The sequence below is a fragment of the Lissotriton vulgaris genome, chromosome 1_1 (genome assembly GCF_964263255.1).
Source record: "Lissotriton vulgaris chromosome 1_1, aLisVul1.2, whole genome shotgun sequence".
Lineage (NCBI taxonomy): Eukaryota > Metazoa > Chordata > Amphibia > Caudata > Salamandridae > Lissotriton > Lissotriton vulgaris.
This window is the reverse complement of record NC_141685.1, coordinates 835,892,182-835,906,489: the sequence shown is the minus strand read 5'-3', so window position 1 is coordinate 835,906,489 and position 14,308 is coordinate 835,892,182. Positions and strand designations below refer to the sequence as shown.

The 14,308-nt window shown below is 44.3% G+C and overlaps 1 protein-coding gene across 1 annotated transcript in view; it reads left to right on the top strand.

The window, feature by feature from the left end:
• LOC147747979 (guanylyl cyclase C-like) overlaps positions 1–14,308 on the top strand; it is a 501,196-nt gene that overhangs the window by 357,431 nt on the left and 129,457 nt on the right. The window contains exons 21-22 of the mRNA XM_086957493.1: positions 5,293–5,439; positions 13,165–13,357. Coding sequence (XP_086813619.1) covers positions 5,293–5,439; positions 13,165–13,357 — 340 coding nt within the window. The remainder of the gene's footprint in view (positions 1–5,292; positions 5,440–13,164; positions 13,358–14,308) is intronic.

Below are 14,308 nucleotides of genomic sequence, written 5' to 3'. Positions count from 1 at the left end.
CTGCCTGCTCTTAAAAAATATCTTCAATGGCAGTCGCAAAAGGGAAGGGGTCCCCATTTGAAATGGGTGGCCGCAAAACAATCTTACATTGAAGTGCGAGTTGCTATTAGGAAGGGACGCCTTTAGAATGCCCCTTCCTAATAGCAAGTCGCAAACCCTATTTTGCGAGTCAGTGATAGGTTACCGACTCGCAAAATAGGGCATTTGTAAATAGGGCAGACCTATTTTGCGGCTGCAAACGGGACGATTTCCCATTTGCAAGCTCAACAAATGGTCGCACATCTGGCCCCTGTTCCCTTGTGAAGTTGATCCAAATATCCGAGGCGAGCACAAAGCGTGAGATATGTGCCCACAGTAGATAGTTATCTACTGTGTAACATTTAAACTGGACCTATCTTCATGTCCTCGCCAACATTAATGCCAAAAACATGGATTGATTTATGAACAGTAAGTGTTAAAAATGTTAAGGAAATGCATGTGAACAGTTTAGTTCCTCTTTTTTTTCAAGTTTTACTTAATCTTGCCTTCCTCAAGAGTTAGCTATTTAATCATGTTGTTTCTGTATTTTTCCATCCATACTTTGAGCCGTGCCAGGTGTTTATGAGGGGCTTTGATTGCGAGCTCTGATGCTGACGCTGAAGTCAAATCAAAATGCTTCTCAGAAGATTTGCCTCTCTGCAGAGCACACACAACGATGGTCATGTCATCGTATTCCAGCTGTAATTGCAATGTTGTGAAAATGTCTGTGATGGGGTGTACAGATTGCAAAATATTTACAGGGCAAAAGCAAAGGGAAATAAATAGCGTTAATGTGAGTGGGTGAGTGCAGTGTATGTTTGGAAGTGGTGAAGTGAGCGAGATGTGAGGAAGTGCATTCGGGAAAGAGTGAAAAGAGGGTGCTGAAGAGGAAAGAGAGGTGGTTGAAGATGTGCAGAGAAAAAGCACATATACATCTAACATAAAATTCACATAACAGAAGGCCAAAACTCCTTCCACAGGCCTCAATACTATTGAAATTTCAGAAATTACACATTTTGAAGGTTAATTATTTATTACAAATCCTTGTTGTCACACATTTATCTTAAACAGCTAACAACCACTGACAAAACCAATCGTACTGGCAGGTTTTAGGTGTAGGTCTGTTGTTATGTTATATGTGTTATATATCTGAATGTAATTACATCTCAGCGAGAAACCATCAAAATACTGGTTGAGTAGCACACTATGGTAATCGCAGAAATGTATTTTACATGTTCCCTTTTAGAGAGCCCCCACATTTGTGATCCTGCTTAAAGTCCTTTCGTCACATATTTCTATATGGCTGATTGCAACCAGCAGCTGTGAGTCTGGTCCTTCCCAAAGCCTGCTTAGAGCATTTTCTTCCAAAGCTGATGCTGCATGCATTGCAAGACACTGGGCAAGCACACACTTTAAAAGGCTGAAGTTGTTGCATTGTACAATTTGCACATCACATTAACTGTTGAACATATTAATGCAGTAAAATATAGGGCAGTTTTAAATGTGTTTAATATTTCAAGACTATACGTTCCCACTGCTTTATAAGCCTTGCTTTATCACTAAATTAATTTGCTTTAAAATGCACTATTTGCACATCTTTTTTTTCAATTTTTTCTTTGGAGTAGGACCCAGCCTGGACCCCACGTTTGTCCATTAAGCTTGCTTGCGTCGTTCACTATATAAATGTCATACTGAACTTTTACGCCCTACCACTTTCAAATGCCACCAGCCGCCAATGATCTTTTATGTAGAGGTTGCAGTGATGCCATGGGACTGCCACGCTGATATGCCTCCTAAGCTGAGGTGACATCATTGTCAAGATCCTCTCATTCAGACGGCTTGCTATCCATGCTGTAGTAGTGTCACTTTCTTCAATGCAGCTATCTCCTAACTTGGAGGAACCGTGGCATCATGACTAATTTTTCAGACTGAACTTCCTGCACCAGGTCTGCAGTGGTTCATTGCCACCCATGCCACCTAAATGTCCCATATGGAGACTACATCAGTGTAAAGGCCTTGCATGCAGCCATGCTGTCCTCTGCACAGGATGTTGTGGGTATGGCTTCACATGTAGACATTTCCTCCTTTGCAAAGGTAATAGCCATAGCATCCAATGCAGACATGCCTCCTATTCAAATACTGTGGGTGTCATCTCTCTCATATCTTTCAAGCCAGTAAGGGGTGCCACAACTACCCATGCAGACATCTATTCCAAGTCAGCAGTGGTCTGATGACCAGTAATACAAACAACCTTTCCCATGCCCTGGAAGTAATGGTCCAATGACCTCCCATGCAGATGTCACTTTCTACATAAAGACACCAATGATGTCATAGTTTCTCTTGCAGATATATCATCCTATATTGAAGCAGCAACGGATTCATAGCCTCCTGATGGAGTCACCTCCTTCAATATGGAGGTTTTGGTGTTGCAACAACATCCCTTGTAAATTGATCCCCTACATCAAGTCTGCTGCTGTGCCATGACGTACCATGTAGACCGACTCTCCCTCCGTTAACAAGCAGAGAGGTAAAGGGGTTGTTTTGGATAGCTACGTGTCTACTCCAGCCTATGTCCCCTAAACAGTTTTACAAAAATTGGGGGGTGTGGGGTGCACTCCAAGTTTCAACATTCTCAGACGATTTGTCCTTGTTCCTCATTAGCGGGCAGGTCGGTATTGTGCCAAACCCAAAGGCACATGTAGATAAGACATTAGAAGGAAGCAACTCAATGCTCCACCGGCCGCACAGTTGCTTGATGCCTCTTGGCAGTCAAATTATTCACCGTACTATTATAATCCGATTATTTCCATTATTAAACTATTCATCATGTATTTAATCTGAAAACTTCAATCTTTTCCATTAGTCCACAGACGGGTAATTATGCCATTTTCTAGATTCCAATGTACATGCTGTGCCCATCCAGACCTCTTGCATAAACATGACAGATGCAGGGGGTTCATCCAAAACAGCGTTTATTAAAACCAATGCATTTCGAGCATCAAGTGCTCTTCGTCAGGGTACGCTGAAATCAATACAGAAATACATTTCCATTAGTATCATATACTGTTGTTAATATATTTAATCATTGTTCTATAATGTTACCAAATGCGTGCAAATTCATTTGTAGCGTAACTCTCTTTCAACTAAACTACTGTTATAACACCTTGAAGATTGAAGTTTTCAGATTAAATACATGATGAATAGTTTAATAATGGAAATAATCGGATTATAATAGTACGGTGAATAATTTGACTGCCAAGAGGCATCAAGCAACTGTGCGGCCGGTGGAGCATTGAGTTGCTTCCTTCTAATGCCCTAAACAGTTTTGGCATCCACAGCCAGTGATACACTTCGCTACTCTGTGAGATAGATAATGAGAAGGCTCTTTACTACCAGCTATCTTGAGTATAGCAGTTAATTCTTCAATAGTTAGGGGAGGTCCAGGGTTCAAACCAGTATCCCGTAGAATCTGCCCCATGTACCCAATAGGACTCCTGATTAAGTCCAGGGTGTGGAATAAACACCCCTACATCTGGGGATGTTGTATCAAGGCCCAACTGATCGATTTATTTTGATTACAGTGAGGCCAAAGATGTTGCTTCTCTTTTTTAGTAGGTCAGTGCTTCAAAATCCCTGGAGATGGCAACATTGCTCAGGTTGTAGCTTGACCTGTTGCACATGTGACTGGGGTAAGACTAACAGCCTGATTCATCAAGCCGAAATCGGCTCGCAAAGGGCCAGATTCTGAGAATCTGGCCCTTTGCGAGCTCTATTTTTGCATTTGGGATTCATCATCCCAAATGCAAAAATCGGTAATAGCGATGTCGCAATTTTGCGAAGAATTACATTTAAGGAATCTCTATTTGAGATTCCTTAAATGCAATTCATCATCCATTAAAAATTTGCGAATTCGCAATTTCGGCCCGCTATTTACCGCGAGGTCAAACCTCGTGGTAAATAGCGAAAACTTAGAAAAATGCTTTTAAAAGCATTTTTCTAAGTTGCATGTTGCACACACACATGTCCTTTGGACAAGTGTGTGCGCAACACCTGTTTCAATTTTCATTTAAGGGGTGCTACAGGATGTCCTTTGGACACCCCTGGCACCCTTTAAATCGCTATCTTATTTGCGATTAGCTAATTGCTAATCGCAAATAAGGAATACTCCCCATTCATTCCTATGGGCCTTTTGGCCCATAGGAATGAATAGGGAGTTATTCCTTATTTGCGATTAGCAATTTGCTAATCGCAAATAAGGATTGTGTAGGAATCGCAAATCTTTTTGCGATTCCTACATGAATCCCGTTTTGCGAGTCTGTAATAGCGATTCCTTATGAATCGCTATTATAGACTCGCAAAACGGGTCTATGATGAATCAGGCTGAATGTTTCTATGTTAAGGGCATCTTTTTCAGGTCAAGAATGGTAGCTTTCCCTTAGTGATATTATTGTCCAAACTGTCCATACAGAATGCAGCAGACATAAAAAGAGGAGAAAAGGTGGAGAAATAAAGATATTTCTCCTCGTTACACCTCCCCTGGGAAGGCCTATAATTAGGGTTGGTAAATCTGGGAATGTGTAAAGAAAATGGGATTTGCGTGTGGAACACCAACTGCAGCGCCCATGGAACGCATCTCTTGCACAGAGTAATGCAACACATCGATTTGCGCTACGTTGTATTATTGTATATTTAAGAAGTCATTCAAAGCCACGCAAAGTGACTTTGCGTGGCTTCATGAATGTCACTTTCAGCATTGTGTCGTGCATGTACAATGTTGCATGATGCAAGTATGACACAAGGCCCTTGTAAATATGCCCCACACTGTTTTTCCACAACAACACCGAAGAGCGTTAAGCAGCAGGGAGAAAGATAACGGGGTAAGGACAAAATAGCATTGTCATTTCACCATGGGACAAATACCTTCACACAGAATATGTTGGTATACATCCTGCAGTGAAATATCTGTGGATAATTTTGGCAGGTAACTCATCGTTTTCAATACGTTTTTCACTGTTGTTTAACTCAAGAAAGACTCCAACACCCTTATCTTTCATAACGCATAATGGCACATATCTGCACCTCACTTGTCACGCTTCAGCATTGAGTTTTTCTGTGGTGATTCCCTGACAAGTATAGTAGCTCAGCTTTGCTTTACCCAGGAGAGTATCATCGTGGTTTCGACAATTTGCGGTACACATCAGCAACTAGTCCAACGCGCCTCCTACATGTGCCCTTTGCTACCAAATAATCTTACATCTGCTGTAACCTCCACAGTCAAACTAATGAGAGCTACATGGACACCCTGATAAGACGACTGCAGCTCTACTCCAGGAACCTGGAGCACCTGGTGGAGGAGCGGACGGAGCTCTTTAAGGCAGAGAGGGACCGCGCCGACCGCCTGAACTTCATGCTGCTTCCAGGGTAGGTTCAACTGTCTGACATATGATATACGGTATACATTTATGTAAGACTCCCCTAACCAGGAGCTTTCACCCTATGTAAGCTCTGTCTTCTCCCACTGAGTTAATAGAGTGTTCGAGGCATGTGGGCTGCTGAATTCATATCTTAGAATGATCGCTGCCTAGTGTTGGGTCAGGATAATTGCAACTTGTTGTCTTGGAAGAGTCTTCGAAGTATCACGAGATAGGTGACTCCTCCCCTGGACTACAGTACGCATGGGCATCTTCTCCATCTTCAGATTGTTTTTCTCCTCCATTGGATTGGATACACTTCTACAACTCCAACTTCGGGACCGAAATGTTCCTAATTTCTAAGGCCAAAAACCTCATAATTTCGACGGTATTGTTTCCGCTCAGTATCCCTCGACTCGACAACTTTTCCCATCCATCTCTGGTAGTCGACGCGGGCCGATGGGCCTTTTTGATGCCACGTGGGCCTCCCGCCGATGGAAAGGACCCCGTTCAAAAGATGCCCACAATGTCGATCCAAGTTTCCACATAGCGATAAGCATACAGTATGCAAAAAGTGCCTGTCTCCGGAGCACAACGAGGAAGACTGTCCAGCTTGTGCTCAGTTCAGGTCGAAGAAAACTATCCGGAACCGAAGAGCTGCTTGGCAAGAGATGCAGCGACAGGCACCTGAACTGAAAATATTTTCGACGACTAACATGAACTTCCAGAGGCAGCGAACTGCGATCTGGAGCTCGTCACAGTAGAAGACCAGTCGGACTCCGATGATGACATCCCACCGGGGCAAACCATGAGTACTAAAGCCCCTACCCTGCCTCCACCTCCAGACAAGGCTCCGGTCAAAGCATCGCCAAGAGGCCTTACCCGTGACCGAAACACTGCTTCAGAAGCCCTGCCTTCCGGCTCCGAAGACCATTACCAAGCTTTCCGGTACCCTGGGACCGAGCAAGACTCAGAAAGAGCGTAGACTCAAAGACGGCCGCACAGCCGAAAACGGGCCCGACACTAAAAAAGTCGTCGACCCGAAAAACACTGACTAACCAAAAAAGGTAATCGATCCGAAAAAGACTGTCCACCAGAAAAAGGGCGTCGATCCAAAGAAAACTATCGACCCGAAGAAGGGCGTCGATCCAAAAAAGACCGTCGACCCAAAAAAGGTTAATCGACCCAAAAAAAGGAATCGACCCGAACAAAGTCGTCAATCCGAACACTGCCTCCGAGCCGAAAAAGGCAGTCGAACCGAAAAAGGCAGTCGAACCGAAAAAAGCCGTCGATCCGAAAAAACACATTGAGCCGAAAAAGGCTGTCGACCCGAAAAAGACAGTCAAACATAAGAAGGTCTTTGATTCGAACAAGGCCATCAAGCCGAAAAAAGACGTCGAGCGGACAAAAGACGTCGAGCCGTAGAAAGCTCAAGACAAAAAGAAAAACGAGCAAGCAAGTGACCGATCCAAAAAGATCGGCACCGAAGCCACGGACAGTGGAAGAAGAACTCTTTCATCCTGATCCAGTGAGCCCAGACGAAAATAGACTGTATATAGAAACTGATACAGGACATATAATAGTTTACAATAAGAACAAGAGAAGACTGGACACTGAGGCTCCTTCTCCTGTTCCTCCTAAGAAAAAGGACTTTGGGACATCCCCTTCTAGACCTTTTACACCTCCTCCTTTCACTCCTGACATGCCTTACATTCCATATTCACCTACACCTCCACATTATGATGAGGGAGAAGACATGGGTGATGACCCTCATCAGGACTTTTAGACCCTGATGATCCGGGAACCAAGATCACACATGGGACGATCCGAATGACCCTAATGACCCATATGATACACAACCCATACCAGATCCCTCTACATATCCCACAAAACCATCCCCTACTGACGACACAGTTGGTTTTAACCAGCTAGTTGACAGAGCAGCTCAGTATCATGGTGTAAGCATGCACACTGACCCTGTAGAGGAGAATTTCCTTTTAATACCTTCCCAACATCAGAGAAGAGTATACGTACACTCCCTATGCTAAAGGGAGTACTTAAGCACGCACCAGACATCTTTAAAGATTCAGCCAGAGCGCGTGTCCTCAATCCAAGAATTGAAAAGAAATATAAACCAGCCCCTAGAGACCCCTCTTATATCAAGTCTCAGTTACCACTAGACTCTCTAGTTGTTTCTACTGCCAGAAAGAGAGAAAACTCTCAAACAACAGGTGATGCCCCCCCCCCCCCCCTCCTGACAAGGAGTCAAAGATCTTACAAGCCTCAGGAAAGAGAGTGGCCTCTCAGGCAGCAAATACTTGGAGAGTTGCCAATACACAAGCTCTCCTAGCACGCTATGACAGAGCACACTATGATGAACTGGAGGGATTACTGCAACACCTACCAGAACCCTATAAGGCAAAGGCTAATGACCTAATTCAAGAAGGGAATTTCATCACTAACGCATCTATAAAATGCGCCCTTGATGCAGCTGATACAGCCGCTAGGTCTGTCAACACTAGTGTGTTGCTACGGCGGCATGCCTGGCTACGCATCTCAGGTTTTAAAAATGAAGTACAGTCTACCATACTTAATCAACCCATTAATCAGGATTTCTTGTTTGGCCCAGCAGTTAATACCATCTTAGAAAAGATGAAAAAAGATACTGACACCGTCCATAGGTGAACTTCAATTTCAACAGTCTAGGGGCTCCTTTCGCCGCTCCTCCTTTCGAGGCTCAGGCAGAGGCAACACATCACAAACCTCTTCATCATTTAAAACTAATACCCAAGGCACCTTTAATAAAGGCTCCAACAGTGGAGGTTATAGAGGAAATAATAACAAAGGCAGAGGACGTGGTGGTAATAACACCAGAGCCTCCACCACCACCAAACAATGACTTGTTCACACTCCCTTCAGACCACTTAACACCAGTCGGAGGCAGAATTACACAATTCCTACCAGTCTGGAATGCCATTACCACAGACAGGTGGGTGAGACAAATTATCCAGTATGGTTACTGCCTGGAACTCACTTCCTCTCCACCCAACATACCACCCAAACACCGTCCAATGTCCAAAGAACACATCACGCTGTTACAACAAGAGGTGCTATCCATGCTAGAAAAGGGAGCCATAGAGCCAGTCCCTTTTCAACACCAGGGCACAGAAGTATACTCTCTATACTTCCTTATTCCCAAAAAGGACGGGTCCCTCAGACCAATATTGGACCTCAGACCTCTGAACCAATATATACTTTCAGAGCATTTCCATATGATCACTCTACAACAAGTACTCCCGCTACTCCAGCAAGGCGACTTTCTCGCTACATTAGACCTCAAGGATGCATATTTTCACATACCTATACATCCAGCTCAAAGGAAATACCTCAGGTATACAATAGAGGGTCGCCACTATCAATTCAAAGTTCTTCCCTTCGGGGTAACTACAGCACCAAGGGTTTTTACAAAATGCCAAGCAGTAGTAGCAGCACACCTCAGAAGGCAACACATCCATGTGTTCCCCTACCTGGACGATTGGATCATAAAAGCCAACTCATACGTAAAGTGTGCAAACCATACGTCTCAAACTATCCAGCTACTACACAGTCTGGGATTTTCCATAAATTACCCAAAATCACATCTGCAGCCCTCCCACATACAACAATATCTGGGAGCAACAAAAGATACCTCAGTGGCGAAAGCATATCCAAATGCAGCCAGGATATCCAATATACAGTCTCTCATTCAAAGATTTCTGCCACAACATTCCCTGCCAGCTCGAGTGTTCATGCAGCTTATAGGCATGATGGCCACCTGCATATTCATTGTCCCTCATACCCAACTTCAAATGCGTCCATTGCAGGAATGCCTAGCAAGGCAGTGGAACCAAGCTCAAGGACAACTAAAAGACCTAGTGTTGGTAGACAGTCGCACTTACAACTCTCTGCAGTGCTGGAACCCACAAAACCTTTCCAAGGGGCGACTGTTCCAAGAGCCGGTTCCACAAGTAGTATTAACAGCGGACGCATCACTGACAGGTTGGGGAGCCCACCTCCTTCAATACACAGTCCAGGGTCTCTGGACAGTCAAACAAAAGACACTGCATATAAACCACTTAGAGTTACTAGTAGTATTTCTATTAATGAAAGCCTTCCAGAAATACTTGTACAACAAGGCTGTGTTAATCCGGATGGACAACATGACAGCCATGTACTACATCCAAAAACAGAGAGGGACACACTCTCCACAGCTCTCTCACCTAGCACAGAGCATATGGAGGTGGGCAATTCCAAAAAACATCTTTCTCCTGGCAGAACATCTCCCAGGAATAGACAATCAGATCGCAGATCTACTAAGCCGACACAGCCAACAAATACAACGAATGGGAGGTTCACCCTCAAGTTCTCCAACCATTCTTCAAAAAATGGGGACATCCAATAAATAGATGTTTGCCACAAAAGAAAACTCTAAATGCCAGTCCTTTGCCGCCAGGTTCCCACACCCGTCGTCACAAGGCAATGCAATATGGATGAACTGGTCAAGCAGATTTGCGTACGCTTTTCCGCCAACCCCACTGATTCCATTAGTGGCACGCAAACTAAAGCAACAGTCACTCACAATGATCATGGTTGCTCCCACATGGGCAAGACAGCCATGGTACACGACCCTCCTAGAACACTCAGTAGTTGCGCACCAAAGCCTACGCCTGTTGCCACAATTGCTAACACAGAACCATGGCGAAATCAGGCACCCAGATCCCAATCAGATGAACCTAGCGATCTGGCTCCTGAAGTCTTAGAGTTCGGATACCTTAACTTGCCTCCAGACTGCATGAACATTATCAAGAAAGCAAGGCTGCCCACTACCAGAGCATGCTACACAGCTAAATGTAAACGATTTGTAATCTATTGTAATAATAACCAAATCAATCCATTAGATGCCTCCATCTAAAACATAATCTGTTACTTGCTACATCTTCAAAGATGTAATCTGGCATACTCATCCATAAGGCTACACCTTGCTGCTATAGCAGCATATCTTCAAAACAGGCAACACGTGTCCCTGTTCAGAATACCACCTATCAAAGCTTTTATGGAAGGACTTAAAAGAATTATCCCTCCAAAGCATCCACCTTCCCCAGTCTGGAACTTAAACATAGTACTAACCAGAATCATGGAGCCACCTTTCGAACCACTCCATTCATGTGAACTACAATTCTTAACATGGAAGGTGACATTTTTAATTGCCATGACCTCCCTCAGGCGAGTAAGTGAGCTACAGGCACTAACCATTCAGGAACCCTTCATGCAAATACACCACAATAAGGTAGTGCTTCGTACTAACCCTAAATTTATGCCAAAAGTGATATCCACATTCCACATCAATTGCCAGAATTGCCAGTTTTCTTTCAAAACCCGCAGTCGGTGGCTGAAAGAGCCCTACACACACTAGATGTCAAAAGAGCTCTGCTACATTACGTTGACAGAACTAAATCATTCAGGAAAACGAAGCAACTTTTTGTTTTGGTGTTTTTCTCCACAACATAAGGGTAATCCCATTTCAAAGACAGGAATAGCCAGATGGATAGTTAAATGCATTCAAATATGCGATCAAAAGGCAAAGCACACTTTAACAGTTCCCCCAAAAGCCCACTCAACGCGCAAAATGGGTGCATCCATGGCTTTCCTAGGAAATATTCCCCTAGAAGACATATATAGGGCGGCTACATGGTCTACCATACACACTTTCACTAAACACTACTGTGTAGATGTGCAAGCTAAGCAACAAGCTGCTGTAGGCCAGGCTGTCCTTAAAACTCTTTTTCAAACTACTGCAGCTGGTACAGGTGACCACCGCTAGAGGAGAAACTGCTATACAGTCTATGCTAAGATATGAATTCAGCAGCCCAAATGCCTCGAACGGAAAATGCTACTTACCAGTATGCATTTGTTTTTGGCATGTAGGGCTGCTGACATTCATATCGCCCACCCTCCTCCCTGGTGCCCGTCACAGCTGCAGAGTTATACTTTACATACATTTACATGGCCATCTCTTACTTTCCTATACTCCATCTTTGCCACAATGGCGAAAGACAATCTGAAGATGGAGAAGATGCCCATGCGCACTGTTGTCCAGGGGAGGAGTCACCTATCTCGTGATACTTCGAAGACTCTTCCAAGACAACAAGGTGCAAACATCCGGACCCAACACTGGGTGGCGATCTATGCTAAGATATGAATGTCAGCAGCCCTACATGCCAAGAACAGATGCACACTGGTAAGTAGCATTTTCCTTATCTTTTTCCACTTGCCATCAGTCTGAGCCTAAATTGGTTCAGGGGCTGAAAGATTTTCTTAGGAACCCACCACCAGTGCTGCTCCAGGCTGCTTGATAGCAACGCTGCTGAGCCTTGATTCCAGCCCATGCCTCCTTCTACCACCATGTTACACATCCTGTCTCTTTATACCACTCTTGCTGGTTGTTTTATTCTCTGTTTTCTCCCTTTGTCGCCTTTACTGATCTTTCTATTCCTACTTCTGTTGCTTTTTTCTGCCTTTCTCTTTCTTGTTCTGGGCCAATGTCTGATGATGAAAATAAAGACCCTGAGCGCAATAGAAAGGTGCTGTGTCCACCACATACAGTTCCGGGCACAAATTAACTACTGCTTCAGTAGGATAATCGATGGTAAAGACACTTGTGTGGAGTAATTTGAAAACATAGCTGAAAGTACTGACCTGCCAGTGAGGGAAGTAAAGAACATTTACTTTCTTAGAGCCTTATTCACAAGATTTTACAGTAGGGAAAATTCACAGGCATTCCTGCTGCGCTGCCTTACGGCAAAAGAAAAGGGCAGGAATGTTCCATATCTATCAGATATGGCCATTACTGTGCTTTTAACCTGCACTGGCGCACAATTGGCAGCCATGCGCCAACGCAGGCTCCTTTGCGCCATGGGGTAAGGGTGCCTGTGTTGCAATGATGATTGTTTTGTGCACAAAAACAATCACAAAAGGCGTTTTCCTCTTTCTATGTGTGCTGTAAAAATGCAGCACACATAGAAAAAGGAAAAACAAGGAGAAATAAAGGTATTTCTCCTCGTTACTCCTTCATTACACCTATGTTTTAGGGGCTGTTTCAGAGGTACGATTCCTTGTAAATTTGGTGCAGTGTCTAAAAGCTATGGATGTTGCTGGGAACGCCATAGCAACACCCATTGCATGTCCCTTTACCGCAGAAAACTGTGTTAAATGGAACAATATTTACAAGGCTGCATTAAGCCAAGCAAAGTAGATTAGTGCTGCCTGGTAATATGGAGCAGGCCCCAGCGCCAATAGAGTGTAGCAAAAAGTGATCCTCTGGTGGCGCAGCCTCATTGTATATGGAGCCCTTAGTGTCTACTGGCGATTAGAGTTTTGTTTCATTTCTTTTTTATAAAGGAACTATGTAGAATAGTATTTATTCACATTGTGTGGCAATCTTCATCCTGCGGAAGAATTAATGTCACTACCATGAGTTATTTGAACTACGTAGTAATGATTAGTCCTTATAGGTTCTGTTCTAGTGCTTTGCGTGCCCTCTGTAAATAGTTCAATATTACATTCTGCATTGTTCTTCACTGCAGGCAAAGTTTTCCTCATTCCATTTTCTGAGTTTTTACCCATCCTTGCTTTTTAAACTGCTTTGCATATTGGACCTCACCACACTTAAAGATTTTTTGTGTTTTGCAATCTAAAGGCCAGTGGTGAAGTCTTTGAAGGAGACGGGCAGGGTGGAACCAGAGCTCTTTGAGGAAGTCACCATTTACTTCAGCGACATCGTGGGCTTCACCACTATCTGCAAATACAGCATGCCCATGGAAGTGGTGGACATGCTCAACAGCGTTTACAAAAACTTTGATTACATCTTGGATCACCATGACGTCTACAAGGTACATCCAGCATGAGGGGGGATGTTTGTGTATATGTGTTTGTTTCAAAAAGACCTGAAAGTAGTGTTTGAGCTTTGTTCATTTGAAAATCACTAAAGTTGAGTCTGGAACCAAAGTGGATCACCCTGACCTGGCACTGGTGTGAGCTTTTCACCTCTCATTACACAGACATGAGCACCACCCCTCTCAGTAATTGTTTCTTGTTAATATATTGCATGAGTAAGGTGATCTGATTCACAGTCCTGGTGGGTATGCTACACTTATCTGGATATTAGCGGACGCTCTTGAGTATGGCTGCTAACTTTGCTGTCAATTTTAATTTTAAAAACGCTATGTGCACTATTTGCACGCTTCAGAGCATTTTAACTGTTTCCCTGCATACCTCTTCTCTCTGCTTCTTTCCCGCTGTTTGGGCCGCATGTCTCGCATTCTGCACTACTCCCTGGTCTTCTACTCCCTGATCTTCCGCGGGTGTTCCCGTTTGCGTGGAGGGAGACAGCGGAAACAATTAGAGGGCACTTCCGGGCTACGTGAGAGGTCAGCGGTGTAGCTGCTCACCCCCACTATAAAACGACATGCCGCACACGACGCACAGCAGACGCACGCAACAGGTGCACCAAAGGCAAGCCCGTCTGCGCCTGTCCGTGCCCAGCCGTCGCGAGGAGCCAGGACCCCTGCCTGTCCTGGAGTCGAGCAGGAAATCAGAAACCTACATATTCTAGTCAGGATCTCCTTGATATCAGATGAGGCAAGCCGTAGAGCTGCTCTTCTAATCCAACATGACCCTTCTAGGGTAATGCCGGTTATGGAGGGGTCCTTCACATGTAAGTCTTGCCGGTTCCAAAGCATATGACCGGAACATAAGTACTGTGTTCCCAGGGCTTCTGACCGCGGCAAGGGGACTAGCCCCCCCATAGTAACCACCCACTCCCAAACTGCCTTCAACAATCC